The sequence below is a fragment of the Scleropages formosus genome, chromosome 1 (assembly GCF_900964775.1).
Source record: "Scleropages formosus chromosome 1, fSclFor1.1, whole genome shotgun sequence".
NCBI classification, from domain to species: Eukaryota; Metazoa; Chordata; class Actinopteri; order Osteoglossiformes; family Osteoglossidae; genus Scleropages; species Scleropages formosus.
This window is the reverse complement of record NC_041806.1, coordinates 17,005,506-17,022,961: the sequence shown is the minus strand read 5'-3', so window position 1 is coordinate 17,022,961 and position 17,456 is coordinate 17,005,506. Positions and strand designations below refer to the sequence as shown.

Genomic DNA, 17,456 nt, shown 5'->3' with positions numbered 1-17,456 from the left:
TGAATTGGGGACTCTAAATTGTTTGCAGTATATGAATGGGTGTGTGTGGCAGCCCATCCAGGGTGTACCCCTCCTAGCCAACCGCCCAGGTATTTTGGGATGGACTCTGGACAATTCTAATAGCAGGTGGTTAACAAAAACGAGGGATTTGAAAGCATCTCAACTTATTTTAAGTCTAATATGGCTGTTATACCGAGGTAGGAAGACTGAAAGCACAACCCAACTTCTTTCTGGTGTTTTCCAAACCAGCTCATAAACAGCTGGAAATGTGGAGAGAGAGAATCTGAGCCTCACACACAGGGTTACATACATGTTCTGGCTACACTTGCTTGGTAGAACACATGGTTCTGCGCACGAGAATTGTGACACAGCAAACACATCTCTCAGGTCACACACACAATGTTTTCACATATCTTTCTTCCATTTTCCATTCTCTGTCCACAGAGTTTCATTCTTGGTCTTCCAGCTTTGTCCTCCTCCTGTCTGCCTCTCCCCAGTAATTCCTGTTCTTTGCTTAGCATGTGCTTTCATCCAAAAGCCATTTTCCAATTGTGTTTTTGGTTGTTTTACATGAAAAATTCATCTCAAGTACCTTTACCATGGCATTTCTGTTTGCATATAGCTGCCAGTATTTCCCATGATATGATGGTGTGTGAATTACAGTTAGTGGGGAAGGAGCTGGTGGAGGATGGTACCCGTGTCTGGCCCTCGGAGGCTTTAGAACACGTCCCCTTGACAATATGTAACTGAGTGTTTTAATCCGTAAGCAGAGACCTGGGATGTGTGCACATGCCTGGCAATGATCTTACAGGGCTAAGCATGTTTTCAGTTGGGAGTGCCGTGAAAAACTAAGATTGTTATTGTCGGCAAGTCACGTGTGTGTGTGCGTGTGCCTGCCTGTATTGGGTGTGTTACAGCATGGGTGGAGCATGCACATGAGGTTCTAAGAGAACGGTCCAAGTGAAAACCACCGTCTGCTGAATCAGAGCATAGACCCATTAAACTCAGAACTCACACAGGTGCAGTTCATAGATATTTCAGAAATAAAACCACTGTAACTATTCTGGAATTGTGCAATGTTTTTAATGTTATTAATTACATCCATCTATCAATCCATCCATCCATCGTCAAGAACCACTTGTCCCGACCAGGGTTGCAGCGAGCCGGAGCCTTACCCGGCAACGCAGGGCGCAAGGCCGAAGAGGGAGGGGACACACCCAGGACAGGATGCCATTCTGTCACAACGCACCCCAAGCAGGGCTCGAACCCCAAACCTACCACACAGCACACACCAGCTGAACCCACCGCATATTAATTACATTACATGAAAAATATAGTACACGTCATTTTAAATTGACATTTATTCAAGCTCAAGTTTTATTTGTCACATACACAACCAAACTTAGTACGACGTGCAGTGAAATGCTTTTCCGACTGTCCGTAGCACAGATAAATAAGGCAATACAAATAAAGTAGACATTTGAAATATACTACAGAAATATGAGGAATATATAATGATGAAAATAGGATAGAATAAATAATAAAATAAATAAGATTAAAAAAAATATGTGGAGTCCAATATTAAAGGTTAAACAAAAAGTGCAATGTTGTGCGGAGAAAAAGCAGATGCTTTAGTCCAAAGCGACTTCCAACAAACTCTATGTAGTGTTATCAGCCCACACACTTTATTCACCAAGGTGACTTACACTGCTAGATACACTACTTACAATGAGTCACACATCCATGGAACACACTCTCTCAGTCACTCACACCCATTTTATGCTATTTTCACAACCCCGGCTACCATGGTACAATTTTCTGAGATAAGTGTGTGATGCCAAACTGGTTTGTATCATTACAACACTAAAGAAACCAGTCTGTAAAGACCAGTCATATATGGGTACCATCACCAGGTTGTGGGTGCAATACTTTTTTCTTATTGACTGTCAACAGAAAATGCATGTTCTTTCTTGACCAAAAAGATTTATTATTTTGCTATTTTATAGAACGAGCTTTATTGCCAAGTATGTTCACACATAGAAGGAATTTGTCTTGGTGACAGAAACTTCCACAGCACAGACAGAGTAACAGTGACAAGACACAGATGAGAAGATGGAATATGTGAATGAAGGATAAAAATATAGAAAAAATAGAAATTACACAATATACAAAAAAATAGTCACTAGACATTATATGTATGTGCAGGTATGTTCTATACCAGGGGTCGGCAACCTTCCACATTAAAAGAGCCATTTGGCCTGTTTCCCACCAGATAAAGCCCATCTGAAGCCGCAAACCCAGTTTGATCCCTAAAATGAAGAAAACACAGCATATATAGTTTCATTACACTTATGCTATGTATATAAAGACTATGATTTGTAACATTTATGAAATAAAGGAACTACAAAGAGAAAACGACTGACATATTTCTAAATTATTTGTAACAACCAAAACAACAAATTCTTTTGAACTCTAAAAAAAAGACACTGGCACGTATAAGTTTATTAATCCCTTATTTGTGGATTTTTTTAAAATAAATCAAAAGAGCAAACAAAAAAGTGCCAGTTTATTCTAAAGGTTGCCGTCATCGGCTGATTTCCTCAGTTGCGTAGCTACAGCAGTCAACCGCCAACCTGAATATAAAACATAACTACATCAGTTCAGGGTCCAATATAAAAATACACACACACACACACACACACACACACACACACATTTTCAGAACCGCTTGTCCCATACGGGGTCACGGGGAACCGGAGCCTACCCGGCAACACAGGGCGTAAGGCCGGAGGGGGAGGGGACATACCCAGGACGGGACGCCAGTCCGTCACAAGGCACCCCAAGCGGGACTCGAACCCCAGACCCACCGGAGAGCAGGACTGCGGTCCAACCCACTGCGCCACCGCACCCCTATAAAAATACATATTTGCAAAATACACACACGCACATTGTCTGAACCGCTTGTCCCACACGGGTCACAGGGAACTGGAGCCTAACCCGGCAACACAGGGCATAAGGCTGGAGGGGGAGGGGACACACCCAGGCAGGACACCAGCCCATCACAAGGCACCCCCAGCGAGACTCAAACCGCAGACCCCCTGGAGAGCAGGACCCGGTCAAACCCGCTGTGCCACCGCGCCCCCCAATGCAGTCTGTTTATTTAAAAACAATTTCCATGCTGCCACTTTTACACTTTTAAACGAAATCTGCGGAGGAAACTTAACGGAATCTTCTTACTCTGGGTGTTTACTGTTGCCCTTCACCATTTGGGGACATTGGAATTGCCAAACAACAGGAATGATTAAGTTTTCGCTAGTAAAACACAGGCTGACTGCTATTTAATCGCAGGTTTGTCAAAAACTGGTTTTTCTATGCTACATAAATTTTCCAGCAGACCAGGTGAACTCATGAGATCAGGTGAGAGCAGGCGTGTCTCACCCCCTCCCCTGCCCCCGGTTGTGTAAGAGTACACCGAAGGTGATGTCCAGCTAATGTCCACCCTGGTCCACCTCACAAGGTCACTGAGACACCAGTTGAGATGAGTTCAGACTCTACTGTTGATCAGTAGGCCTAATGCCTCCCATGGTGTCTGTGTGTGAAGATGATAAAATGACAAACGCTCTTCATCTGGGGAGGGGCTAGTGCGTGTGTAATATATGAAGCAAGTGCAAAAAGAGCTAAAGTAAAAGATGAATATGTATGAGTGTGGGTGGAGCACAGGTACGCTTTTACTGTACGAAGGAGCACGTGACGGCGGCGGGTACGGGAACGCGCGAGCAAGCTGCAGGCAGTCATCCTGTTTTGGGGATATGACTCGGCTGGGTATTTATAAAACACTATGATTACGATCGCCGTCGCTTTTGTGTCCCTGTTTGTAGGCGCGACAGCACGGACTCGCTGAGAGACGCGGGGACGCGCGCGCCACCGGTGTTGCTACCGCAGCGCGCGGACCGTCGGCGCCGGAGCCGTCGGGACATTATATTAATTTCCACCTGACTTTGTTTTTTTACATCAAACTTACTCAGAAGGGGTTAGGGTTAGGGTTAAAAGTTAATGCTCCTTAAATTTATACAATATTGACGTGTTATTTCAGTGTAACAAGGATTCCAGCGCGACGTTTTCTCTCCCGTCAGAAACCCGCAACCGCGACTCGTGAAGCTCCGCTGCTACTTTATTAAAACACTTTCCGCTCGTGTGTGGAGCGATGTGGCACCTGGAGACACACCCGGTCGGCGAGCTGCACGCTCGGCTACTCTCTCACACTGGTAAAATACACGCGCAGGGAAAGACGAGTCACCTGCTTCTCGAGCGCGACCTGCGGAGTCTGTAGGAAAAACGAAAAGGAAAGAGTTTCGCGTCAAGTGGTTTCGAGCGGGGACTGAACTGAACCTCGGCGATACGCACCACCAGGCGGCTCTAGTGTTCGTATGGAGCGTAGTCAGTGAGCGCGTGAGAAAGAAATCGCTGATGAGCGCGCGAAGCGAAGGCGCGCGCCCCCCAGTTTTACGCGACCGCATCTCGCAGCGAAGGACGCCTAACTGACTCAACCGGTGCGGCAGTTCGGTAGACAAAAGTAGTGGCCATAATTGACATGACCGAGGGTCCGAGGCAAAGAGGGACTGCGCTCGCCGCTCCAGAGCGCGCAGCCTCCGGTTCCGGGGTCGCGCTCAAGAAGGACATCGGACTCATGAGCGCGTGCGGCATCATCGTAGGTGAGTGTCCGACACTCATGACACAAAGGTTAATTGTTCTTGCAGTTTCAACTGTTGTTAACACTCCAAGGGCATAATATCTAGGTACTGGAGGACCGAAAAATAAGTAGTTTGGAGTAAATAAGGTAAGAAGTAACTCAAGAGGAGGACCGGTTTTCTTAAACATCGTGGGAGGACCCCCCCCCCCCATCCCGTTCCTATATTGACCTGTTTTTCATTTGCAAAAGAAACATTTGTGGTGCACCTATAGTAACAGTGCAAAACAATGTTAGTGTTATATAGAGTAATAATATATAGTTTTTAATACATAGTAATACATCATCACGTTTGAACATTTATGGGTGCAGATGAGTCCATACATGATTTTGTCACTAATGTTGTAATATACTATAGTGAGTGAGCCAGAGTTTAGGCGCCAACATCAGAGATTATGTCTGAGATCTTTTGCATTCATTGCATCGCTAAGAAGGACACACAGGTAAAAGTATATCCTTTTGCTTCTCCTGGGTTTCAGACCCCTCCTCAAAGATGGAAATGCAGCATACTGACTTCCTAGGGAATTTGACTGTGGCTCATTTTGGGGTACAGCAGCAATGTATTTCTGTGGACATGGTTTTGCAGCTTTGGGTTTGGAGATTTACTGCCTCCTAGACCATTCCTCCATGAGCACATACCACCAGACATCACACACACATTGGCTGAAGCTGCTTGTTTTGAGCAGGGTCGCAGTGAGCCAGAGCCTAACCCAGCAACACAGGGCATAAGGTTGGAAGGAGAGGGGACACACCCAGGACAGGGACAGCAGTCTGTCACAAGGCATCCCAAGTGGGACTCAAACCCCAGACCCACTGGGGAGCAGGACCTGGCCAAGCCCATTGCACCACTGTACCACCACACCCCCTCTCCCCCCCAGACATCAGACAGTGATCATTTTGAATGTATTTGATTTCTATATTTGTCCATCTGTGACAACTGAGACATGGAAAATACATGTACGTATTACACATACTGCATTTTTAAAATGTACACATCATGACACCTTTTCAGTTAAGTAATTTCCCCAATGGTAGGAAATAACGCCAGTAGGGCTTTTGGTTATGTCAAGTTCCCCACCCACTGCTGAAGTGCAGTGTCTGCTGCCCAAAGTAGTTTTGAAGTTCAAAGAGTGACTGCAGCCGGAAAAATAGCCGTAAAGCGTGTGAGTTCTTCTTTCAACGTATCTGTGTTGTTCCCGTGCATTAGTCTGGAAATCTGCATGTTGGCCCTTGATGTCCATACAAAAATGATCTGCTGCAAAACACTGATGGCAGTGTTTCTGTAGCTGGCAGGGAGCCAGGTGTGTGTACAGCTGCTGTCCTGACCCCTTGCTGTTTGCAGGAGGATTTGAGTGAAACTGTAATTCCGTTAATGGTGAATCCCTGCTATGTGTGTGTGTGTGTGTGTGTGTGTGTATGCGCCGTGGGACTTGGCTTAGTACATTACATCAAAAATATGACCCAACTTGCTAATCTGGTGAGTAGGGATGCATTGTTAAAAGTAGTTTGTGTTTTAACTGTCCATTTTTCTCAATTTTAAAAAATAATGAGAGTAGTACATCACACTAAATCTAATGTCCAGATTGGCAGGAAAATCCTATTCCTAACTAATTGACCTTCTCATAAGTATTAAGGCACTTCCTTTAATCGATAGTTTGGTAGGTGTGCTGAAAAATTAGGACCCTATGGAGTGAATGTACAGATTTCAGCCCTACAGCAGGACAGAGCTGTCAGTTGCTTGTGTTGCTGAGTAGCGTTGGAGAGCCACGTCCTTTCAGAACCCTAACCGGCCTGAGTCGATCTTAACGGCTTTTCTTTCAGTGGGCTGTCTTCACGTCATTTGTGTCAGGTATGGCTCCCAGCATAGATTGCGAAAAGAAGGTGATCACTGCATGCAGTTACTGAAGTTTCTATTCACCAATAAGAAGCTACACAAAAAATGTTAGTTATTGCTAATAACTGCAAGCAAAGTCAACTTTCATTACATAATCAACTCACACACACAATGTCTACAACCACTTGTCCTGGCAGCACAGGGTGCAAGGCTGGAGGGGGAGGGAACACACCCAGGACAGGATGTCAGTCCACCACAAGGCACCCCAAGCAGGACTCAAACCCTAGACCGACCACAGAGGAGGCCCAGGCCACACCCGCTGTGCCACCACACCCCCAATACATAAACCACTGCTAGCAGTAAAATAATGATGACATAAGCACTATACTCCCCATTTTACCATAAATGTAACTGTTCAATATATTACAAGGGGATCAAGTTAAAAAGAAGCCAGAAGACCATGGACATCACAGTTGGGGTGAAATCAGGTCGTGGAAGGGATGGACGAGAAGATGAACCGAGGTCATGTGAAGGGGTCCTGTGAAGCACACATAACAATTGATAATTTTAAGAGATCACTTCTGACAAATTAATTAATTAATTTAGTCCAAATACACCTATTTATTTTTAATCCTGCTGCTGTTTCCACCTGTATGGCCATTTTGCTTAGATATGCTCAAACACAAGCCTATAAGTAATCACACCGTACTGTTTGCTCTGACTGTACATTTAATATGTGTATTTATGGGACCTTCTTAAAAATGTAAAATATGGGACCCCTACCACTTTTAATGTTCTCTGTGTTCTAATGTTGTCTGCCTCGCCAGATTCCTTGTATGTGCAAACACCGTTGGCCATCACAGTTACTTTATCTCACCTGTTTCCCTGTTACCTTCATACACATCGAATGTCACTCTTTGACTGTCTGGCAGTGTCTGACCCTGGCAACATCATGGTAATCCTCTCTGTCTTCATTGCTTACCACCCTGATATTTTCTTCGTTTTCACATCTGGTGTGCAGTTTATATGTAAATTGTTTCATGTTTTTTGTATTCTTGTCTATCTCTATTTGTTTTGGTTTTCCTGGTCATTGTGGCACATTTCCCGTCCTTGAACTCTTGTCGGTTTTGTTGTTCCCCGTTCTTTTGTGTGCTTCTGCTCCTAAAGGTAGGTGCTCAGTCAACAAATAAACTTAATTTCTGTGCTTGTGTATATTTTGTACCCGGTTCCCCCTGTACTTGGGTCTGTTTCTTGTTGGTGTACTTCCTGTGCTTATTTTAGAGATCTCACGTGGCTCGTTTCGCTCTCAGCACAATGGTGACATAGATCTGTGTGCTAGAGAATGGAAGGTCCCAATGTCTGTGTCTGTAGGTCTCCTGGCTGGCTTCTTGTATTCTCTCGAGTCCATTGTCTCTCTTTCTCTCACTCTGTCTTTGCTCAGTTCGTCTAGTCAGAAGTCTTTTCTAACAAACCTTCTTGTCTGCACATTCCTGAAGACCTCTTTTCATACTCCTATCTCAGTCATTGAAAATAAATGCATCTGTGATATAAACACTGGTTCTACTTCATGCTGAGCCAAAATGATGAGTAAATTTTCCTGATTTTGCCAAACAAGTTTTATAAGATACGCATGTTTATAAACTCATCACACAGCCTCTGGAAGGAGGGAGTCTGGGATCTGGAGTCTTTTTCTTGTCACTGAGTCTGCTTGTCTCTCCTTTTCTCAGGTAACATTATTGGGTCCGGGATCTTCGTGAGCCCAAAAGGAGTTCTGGAGAATGCGAGCTCTGTGGGCATGGCCCTCGTCGTGTGGATTGTGACCGGCATAATCACTGCTGTCGGGGCGCTGTGCTATGCTGAACTCGGGGTCACCATCCCCAGGTCTGGAGGAGATTACTCCTATGTCAAGGACATCTTTGGAGGACTGGCTGGGTGAGGGACCTTAGGGCAACAGGGGCTATGGAGTTGGCACAAGAACAAAAAAAGCCATGTTAAAGTTCTGTTTTTTTTTTACAATTTTTAATTTCTTTTACTGATGATAAAAAGTATTCTTGAGCGTGCATATGAACATTTCCCACAGAACTGTAGTAAAACACAGAGTTGTTGGTTTCAATACAGAAACTGTAAACTGTTATACCTTTGAAGAAATGACCTTCTCCAGGTTCGTTTCTCCAACCTCCAAACACACGCATTGTTCATTGCATCACAACACAAACCTTCCTCATTCTTCTCAGAAGTATACACTGCATACCTGTACACCCAGTGTACACCCTGGCCCCCACCAGTGAAGTCCTTGTGATGTTACCTTCACCATGTTTAAAACTCCCACTCCTTGCTATTTATTATTAACCCACTTTTGTTTACCAGGTATAATGTCTCAAGTAGGAGAGACATTGTGGTCTCTGTTTAATGAACTGCATGAATGATTTAAAGTTTAGAAAATATCCCCCATTTGCACATGACTGGGAAACATCTAGGAAATTTCAGAACTGAGGCAAGTGTTTCCAGGCAAACCGTAGGAAAATAAGTATTTACCAATAGCAAATATCAGTTTATTTCAGTAACAGACATGTCTAAATTAGTGGTGGTCAGCTGCTTTCCTTCTGTCTTTTTCACTCCTATACACTCTTGTAAGTCATTCGTGGTCATGAATTAGTACAATAGGTGTCATACTTTTTTGGATATGTTCATTGAGCTGAGAAGCCCGCACCAAGGTGAGGCTTTCTGAACAGAAGGTGTCTGCAGAGGGGTTCACCTTGCTGGCTGGTTGCCATAAATGTATATAAAAATCAGTGGTAGATCCCTCTTACATTACGCTATTAAAATGTTTACTGCATTTCTTGCAAAACACAACATCACTGTAAGCCACAGCACAACAATTTTGGAGGCTAAGTGTTAAACCCAGCTTGGATTTGCACTGACAGTTATGCTCAGAGAGGAAAAAAAGCCATGCATGATATATCTTGACACCTAACCAGGTGAAGATATCTTCAAGTCATGGCTCATAAATTTCTACTGGAGCAATTTCAGGGTAGGTAACCTTGCTCAAGGGTACTACACCTGAAGGTGGGTTTGAACTTGGCTTCCTTGAGTGCAGAGTAGTAGTGCTTACCACGATGCTACTTGCCAGTTAATAAATTAAGTGCACATAATCACACCAAATTACTGTAAATCAGCAATATGCTGTATGCACATTTTAAAGATACTTAATGTCCCTTGTTATAATGACTTTCACTTCACCTTGGCATGGCACTAGTTGTCTGACAAGTGCTTTCAACACTTGTAATAATAATCCTTGTTTTGGATCCAGTGGTTGCTCTCTGGCTAGTGGCCCAAGGGCAAGTGAACTGTTATGCTGTTGTTATGTGCTGTCTCAGACTAAGTCCAATCCTCCTGTCCTTGGTGTCTGCCAGTTTTTTGCGGCTGTGGATTGCTGTGCTGGTCATCTACCCCACCAATCAAGCGGTGATCGCCCTCACCTTCGCCAACTACGTCCTGCAGCCTCTCTTCCCCACCTGCCTTCCCCCCAAGAGTGGCCTCCACCTTCTGGCTGCCGTTTGCCTACGTGAGTACTGGGTGTGGAGGAGTTGAATGGATGTTGTGGAGCAGTCTTTTTAACATGTGTCTAACTGTCATGCATTATTATACTTGACATGTTTTATTGTGTCGTTCATTACAACCCATGATTCTAAAAATGTATTGTTCTGCTAAATGACAAATATATAGCAGAAAATATTTTTGCTGTTGCACATTTTGGCTGTGGGTGTAGGGGTGAGGGATGAAGAAGAGATGAGGAAGGTGAGGTGAAGAATGAGCTCTGCACTGCACTGAGAGGACACAGTCAGTAAAATACAGTATGTTACACTACTACAGTTACTACTTTCTTTAGCTGGCTCCTTTGTCCAAGGTGACTTTCAGTGCTAGCTCAGTAACATACAATGATTTACCCATCAACGTTGCTTTTTGTTACTCTATCAGTTCAGGCTAAGTACTTTGCACAAGGGTACTGCAACAGAAGCAGTAGTGGAACCAGAGACCCCTAACTGCTATGCCACTTGTTGTGGTTACCCACATCAAACCTCACTACTGCCTTGTTTTGGCACCTGCTCCCTAGTGTTGGGTAAAACGCTGCCTTTAGGGGGCTGTCCCAGCAGGATGCTCACCTCGGAGTTAATGAACAATAGTGGTCTCTTCTTCTCTGCCAGGTGTATTTGTGAGCATTGTATACCATGCGCTAATGTGGGTATGATGTGAAATAATATAAACTGCAGGGTCATGTTGTTGTTTGGTGGGATATATGTGTACGCCCTTAGTTAAGAACATGTAAGCCAATCTGATTGGAAAACAGTTTTTTCCACAGTGGTTCAGTGAGATCCCACCAGTGAGTGGGTGTTTCTAAAGTTTACCTTATTTCAGGTGCGTGTGTGTGTGTGTGTTTACCAAGAACGATTCTGCATGTAATAACATGACTCGTCTTACTGCTACACACTCGCTGGACCAGTGCAGTGAAAAGTTACACTGTCCCTCCACCTGTCAGGTGTCTTACTTTACTGCAGGGAGGTTACTGATTGAATTACAGGTTTCAGTTTCAGAAATAAAGCAAGAAGAGCTGCCAGTTCCAGCTGCCGTGTGGAAATGTTCAGGGCCTGCACAAAAACACTATGTGAAGCACAACTTAATCGAGGAAACCTTCTGAGAGTGAATCTGTATTTATGTATGTGAAAACTGTGAATTTTCCATGTGTCTCCACCCATTGCTTACTCGCTGGGGTTCATTTGTTTTGCGAAACATTTTTCTTTCACATTTACTGCTCTAAACTTGTAACCAAGGACAGGAATTCTGTTCAGAATAATCTGTGTGGGGTTGAGTGTATGTGTGTGGTTCTACCTGAAGGAAAAGGAACCAAAAATTATTACAACACAACACTAAACATAGTTCCTCCCAGTATTTATAGTTGAGGAAAATTACTGATCATTGCACTGTTCTGCACTATTATTCCTCCAGGGTAGTCTCACGCTCACTCTCTCTCACTAGTCTCGCACTTCTTTACACTCTGGTTGGTGAGGGTGAACATGATGTTCCACCCCACTGTGATCTCTGTCTATTTCAGTGCTGTTGACGTGGGTCAACTGCTACAGTGTGCGCTGGGCGACCCGTGTCCAGGATGTTTTCACAACTGGAAAGTTGTTGGCCCTGGGGCTCATCATCATCATGGGCCTTGTGCAGATCTGCAAGGGTATTTTTTTTACCGTTGTCTTTCTTGTTCCATCTCTCTGTGTGTTGACCACTGAGTGTAAGTAGTCTGCACATCACAGAACCCCTCTGATAGAGACTGGACTTGGGAAAGAGAGGCGAATGGCTTTATTGTTGTACGAAGCTGGTTGTCTCTTCAGCAGACGTATGTGTATCATGTATTTGCTTCCATACGTTCTTTATATGCATATTTTTAGTCTATTTATTCACATCAAAATGTGCTTTAATGTATCTAAATGTATATGGCAAGTCTGCCTAAGGGACACTGGTCTTTAGACCACCACAGGATTCACATTACTTTCAACAGATTGAACTGAGCTGAAAGGACACCTGTCAACTCCTTTCTCCTTTGAATCATCCCTTTCTTAGGGAATTATAAAGCTAATCAGGGTCTGTATATACACCCTCTCTCATAGTACTGTAGCATCTGCTTAGATGGTTTGTCAATGTCTATAACCATGCTCAAGAAGAGAAGTATCTCAAGGGTGGGCTTAAGCTATGCAGATGAAAGTAATGTCATTGTCAGTGGTGCCTGTATTTAATATTATTTTTGGATTACTCATCTTTGAGTTTATAATTGCTCTTGCTTTTTTTAAATCATCATTTGTATAACAGTTATCTGAAGAATGGGTGCTATTGATACTTCTCTGATTTCTCTCACTTCCCTCCCCGTAGGAGAGTACTACTGGCTGGAGCCAGCCCATGCCTTTCAGAGTTTCCAGAATTATGATGTGGGGCTGATTGCCCTTGCCTTCTTGCAAGGCTCCTTTGCCTATGGAGGATGGAACTTCCTGAACTACGTCACTGAGGAACTTGTGGACCCTTACAGGTAAGATCCAGATTTAGTTCTCTGACCAACCCAGTGAATATAACCATGGTACAGCTCCACTCAGGAGAATCTCTGTCTATGTAGATGCCTTATAGCTCCTTACATGCATTGCACAGTATGATGAGCTACTGTTTACAGGTGTCTGTGTCAGGTGCTCTTCCCGTAAGACAATATATCAGTCTTCATAATTCCCGTTCTCATTTTCTCACTTTTTCCCCAAACCAGGAACCTTCCTAGGGCGATCTTCATCTCCATCCCGCTGGTGACCTTTGTATATGTCTTTGCAAACATTGCCTATGTTACAGCCATGAGCCCACAGGAGCTACTGGCATCAAATGCTGTTGCTGTGGTGAGGAAGCTACCCCCAACCCCTGTAGCGTGCTACCTGTAATACTCAAGTCCTGCCCTAACTTTCAATAAAACAATTAAAGGCATGTCACATTTTTTCATAAATAAAAGGCAAATTTTGTAGGTTGGTTTACAAAAGCATTCCACAATTACAGATTGAAATGCAGACATGCTGCTCTGAGGCTAAATAGAATGTTTATTGTTCTTTCTGATGTCTTATAATTTCCGTCCTCTTGTGATCCACATGTTACCTAGGTGTCTGCTTGTGTGGGTGGGTGTATGCATGTACATCTGTGAACATGCATGTGTGTGTTTAATCACCTTTTGTCTTCTCCATCCCACTCCTGTTGCTCCCCACCCCCAGACATTTGGTGAGAAGTTACTTGGAGTGATGTCATGGATCATGCCCATCTCTGTGGCTCTTTCAACCTTTGGGGGAGTCAATGGATCCCTCTTCACCTCATCCCGGTCAGTAGGCTCACTCCATTGTATACTGATTTACCCACTCCCATCACAAGTTGTTTTTTTTTTCTTTTTACATTTTTCAACTTATTGATTGAGCAAAAGTGGAGTCTGTGTGTGTTCAGCATGTTGAGTCTGTCTCAAGTCTTTTAGTCCGTTGTGTCCTATTAGTCGGTCTATGTTCAAGTTTGTGTCTGAGCAAATTTGTGTGTGTGTGGGCCATGTGCAGATGTCCTGCTGACCCCCTATTTCTCAGGCTGTTTTTTGCAGGGGCAAGAGAAGGTCACCTTCCTCGGTTGCTGGCCATGATCCATGTGGAGCGCTGCACCCCCATCCCAGCTCTCCTCATCACTGTTAGTCAGTCTCCTTTCAAACTTAATTTTTTTAACCTGACAGCATTGGAAACACGTTGGTACACTATTAAACTAATAGTTTTGGGCCTTATTTGCACAATTTACATGATCAACATGCTGGAGTCATTAAAATTGAAGCATGTCATTAATACAGAACAGTGATCATGTTATAATAAAAAATCCTATGCTGTATGACATGAATTGGCAGACTATTTATTTGTTTCCCTGTAAAACTGTACTTGCTGAAATTGATCAATGGGGCACATCTGTTATCATTATGTATGCAGAACACAAACACCTTCAGGCTTTATGTATGGTTATGAGCCACTGCCGTCCCTGAAGAGCAGATTTAATAGTGCAGAATCAGATGGTTCCCTGGAAAAGCAAAGTTCTCTTTGCTGCTCTCTCTTATTCCCCAGTGTGTATCCACCCTTCTGATGCTGTGCACCAGCGACATGTACACACTTATCAACTATGTGGGATTCATCAACTACCTCTTCTATGGGGTCACCGTTGCTGGGCAGATCGTGCTGCGTATCAAAGCGCCGGACATGCCTCGGCCGATTAAAGTGAGCATGGCGGCCCCATCGCCTATGTCACTATTTTAATGGAGGCAAAATAATTTAATTCCAGAAGTTCTCTCCATATGGATGTTTGCAATTAATAATAAGCATAGTTGTACTGAGTTAACAAGATTTCATCTGAACATGTCATGCAGTTTCGTGAAAAAGAGACAACGTGGAATCTCTTGTCCATAACCTAAGACTGAGGTTATCCCATCTCACCTTATGGGCCACTGTGTCCAGGTTCTTCCTGAGTCTTGTCTCACCTCCCTAGGTAAGCCTGGCTTGGCCTGTGACCTACCTGCTCTTCTGGGCCTTCCTGCTCATCTTCTCACTGTACTCCGAGCCCGTGGTGTGCGGCATCGGCCTGGCCATCATGCTCTCGGGGGTGCCCATCTACCTTCTAGGGGTATACTGGGAGAACAAACCCTGGAGGTTTAACGCCTTTGTTGGTATGGTAGTCACCTGGCTGTCATATTATACATCTGTTTATACACTTATTCACTTAGCTGATACTTTTCTCCAAAGCAATTTACAGTGTTAAGCTTCTTACAGTCATTTATCCACTTACACAGCTGGGTAATTTTACTGAAGTAATTCAGGGTAAGTATTTTGTTGAAGGTGTCACAGCAAGAGGCAAGAGGTTGGACCCAGTTGCAGTGGTGTTTATTAAAGATAGCAGGGCAAGACAAGACTCGTGCTCAGGGACAGGCAAAGTTTCAGGAACCGAGGTGCAAACGTCATTCAGCGGGCGAAGCTGTAGTCGAGGTGGGGAACGATGATCAGAACTGGGTTAGTTAAATCATGGGGCAAGGAAACTGGGCAGGGCAGGGCATTTGTAAGACAATGACAAGTGTAGAAGGGCCAGTTGTCTCTGGCAGATTCCGCAACCTGAGAGTGGTGGTATGACTGCTTTTATACTCTTCCCCATTGATTCCTGCCAGGTGCGTGTGGTTATGGCACAGTTGGGGGCATGACAAAAGGTTATTAAAACAGCAGGTGACTGAACCTGCAACTTTCCAAGCCCAAGGCAACAGCTTTAGTCATTATCCTATGAGCTGCTACTGAGAATCCCTCTCATTCTGACACTATTGAAAATTATTAAATTTGTCACTTTTGACTAGTAAATCATGCAGCAACACAGTGGCCTCACAGTATCTGGACTTTACAGTCAGGTGTATATAGGCTTGATCCTCCTGAAGTCTGTGTAGCATTTGCATGTTTCTAGGAGTTTCTAGGTGTTTCAGGTGGGTTGGTGACACTGAATTGTGTGTGACTGGGCATATGGTTATCTGTTTGTGGGTATGAAACGACCCTATGATAGACTAGCATCCTGTCCAGGTTGTGCTTTGCTTAACCTAGCATCCTGTGCTTCTGGAATGGGCTCTAGACCTCTTTGATCCTTTCTCAATCAAAGAGGTTATCAAAGTGGAATGACTAATAAGAATTTACATTTGTTTTCTTCATCAGCAAAACTTAAAATCGGGTAATGACTGATTGTTGCAACTGTAATGATATGGGTTAGAGGAACAATTATTTTTAAACTTATTGAATAAACTTTAATTGCATACTATGAATGTATTAAATGTTTCATCTTTTTCTCTACCTTTACAGACAAGTGGACGCGTGCAGGTCAGAAGATCTGCATGGTGGTGTACCCAGCAGAGGAGTGTAAAAAGCAGGAAGATGGCGAAGGAACTGCACAGGGGAAGACTCTTCTTTCAAAGAACACCAAAGGAGAAAAAGAAGGAACAGCAGCAGAACCCTGACTGCAGACGGATATACACTGTCACAAACTGGGAAAGAGCTCATTGTATATGTTTCCCTGACATAACCAAGCATGCAGAAGAGACATACACACACCACTGCGCACCAGCACACAGGGAGGTGAAAATGCTTGATCTCCGCTTAATCTGCTCTCAGCCACTTTGGTGCTGAGTGTACAGCATTCAGAAACCACTAAGAGTCCTGCTATTGCTTAAGATGTTTCTGGGCAGGTTGAAACAAAATGTGGTAGTTTGTGTCTCTTACAGCTTCCACACTGGTTCCCTAAATTTAAGGGGTGTGGAGTGGCAGAAGTTGTCCATTTTCTCCTAGTCCCCTCACTTCCTTAGTTCCAGCTTTCCCCAAAGTACCAGCAGCTCCTGTAACTTCCTCACCTCCCAGTCCCTTCAGGTGCTTCAGTTATAATCTTCCGTTGTTCCCTTCTTTCAACACTAACATTCAAAACATTTAATTTCTTCTTTCATTCAGATATTTTTTGTCTAATACATATATCTTTTGTGTATCAATTGATTTTGTATGCGTTCAGAAAATGTAATCTTATTTAATACAGTCACAACAACAGTTATATTGATTATAAGACCTTTACAAATAATATCTGGCAAAATCCGTAGCAGTTAGAGGAGGACACCAGGCTGCCAGATAAGCACAGCGAGCAGTAAAAATACACACCAGTTCAGCACTCTGTGTTACCAGGGGTCAAATGTAATCTTTATGCTTATAAATGAGATCCAGCTTGACTCAAACCAACTGGATACCCATGAATTACCATGTTCCTTTTTTACTTTCTTTCAGTACGCTCTGTAATAGCCGTAGTCTTGTTTTCTATCACTGGATGTATTGGCTAATAAAAAAGGTAAAACAGTACTGTACTTTAAAAATTAAATCACAATGTCCAACATAGGACAGGTAGCCATCAGTTATTTTTTCACAGTATGACTGTGTTAGATTTTCTTCACAATAACACATTTCATACATTTTGGAATACATAGATTTTCACTGTGAAATAAATGTAAAGAACCTAAAAAGTTCCTTGCTGTCCTAGCTGTATTATTTCATCTGCACTTTGACATAGGCACGGCCAGTAAATGAATATTTAATTATGCTGATGTATGTATTAGCAGTACAAACCAAAGATTTTTGGCACCAGCCAAGAGTTTGAAGAGTGCACATCTTCAGACCATTCCCACTAATGTTTAAAGGTCTTTAAATTGAGTTGTGAGTTTCATCACACGTGTTTGCCAGTTAGTAAAACCAACATTGTAATATTATACTGTACATTAGA

The 17,456-nt window shown here is 43.5% G+C and overlaps 1 protein-coding gene across 1 annotated transcript; it reads left to right on the top strand.

Annotated features, from left to right (window-relative positions):
- Positions 1–3,763: 3,763 nt before the first annotated feature.
- slc7a8b (solute carrier family 7 member 8b) lies at positions 3,764–17,134 on the top strand. Its single transcript, XM_018758062.1, has 11 exons — positions 3,764–4,712; positions 8,309–8,513; positions 9,995–10,146; positions 11,692–11,817; positions 12,510–12,663; positions 12,889–13,012; positions 13,376–13,479; positions 13,730–13,826; positions 14,246–14,395; positions 14,664–14,841; positions 16,004–17,134. The coding sequence occupies exons 1-11, from the start codon at positions 4,592–4,594 to the stop codon at positions 16,156–16,158; spliced, it is 1,566 nt and encodes a 521-aa protein (XP_018613578.1). The 5' UTR covers positions 3,764–4,591; the 3' UTR covers positions 16,159–17,134.
- Positions 17,135–17,456: the final 322 nt, after the last annotated feature.

Coding starts and splice junctions, on each gene's coding strand:
- slc7a8b (XM_018758062.1), top strand. CDS start 4,592: ATGACCGAGGGTCCGAGGCAAAGAGGGACTGCGCTCGCCGCTCCAGAG. Junction 4,713..8,308: donor CGCGTGCGGCATCATCGTAG/GTGAGTGTCCGA, acceptor TCCTTTTCTCAG/GTAACATTATTGGGTCCGGG. Junction 12,664..12,888: donor GAACTTGTGGACCCTTACAG/GTAAGATCCAGA, acceptor TCCCCAAACCAG/GAACCTTCCTAGGGCGATCT.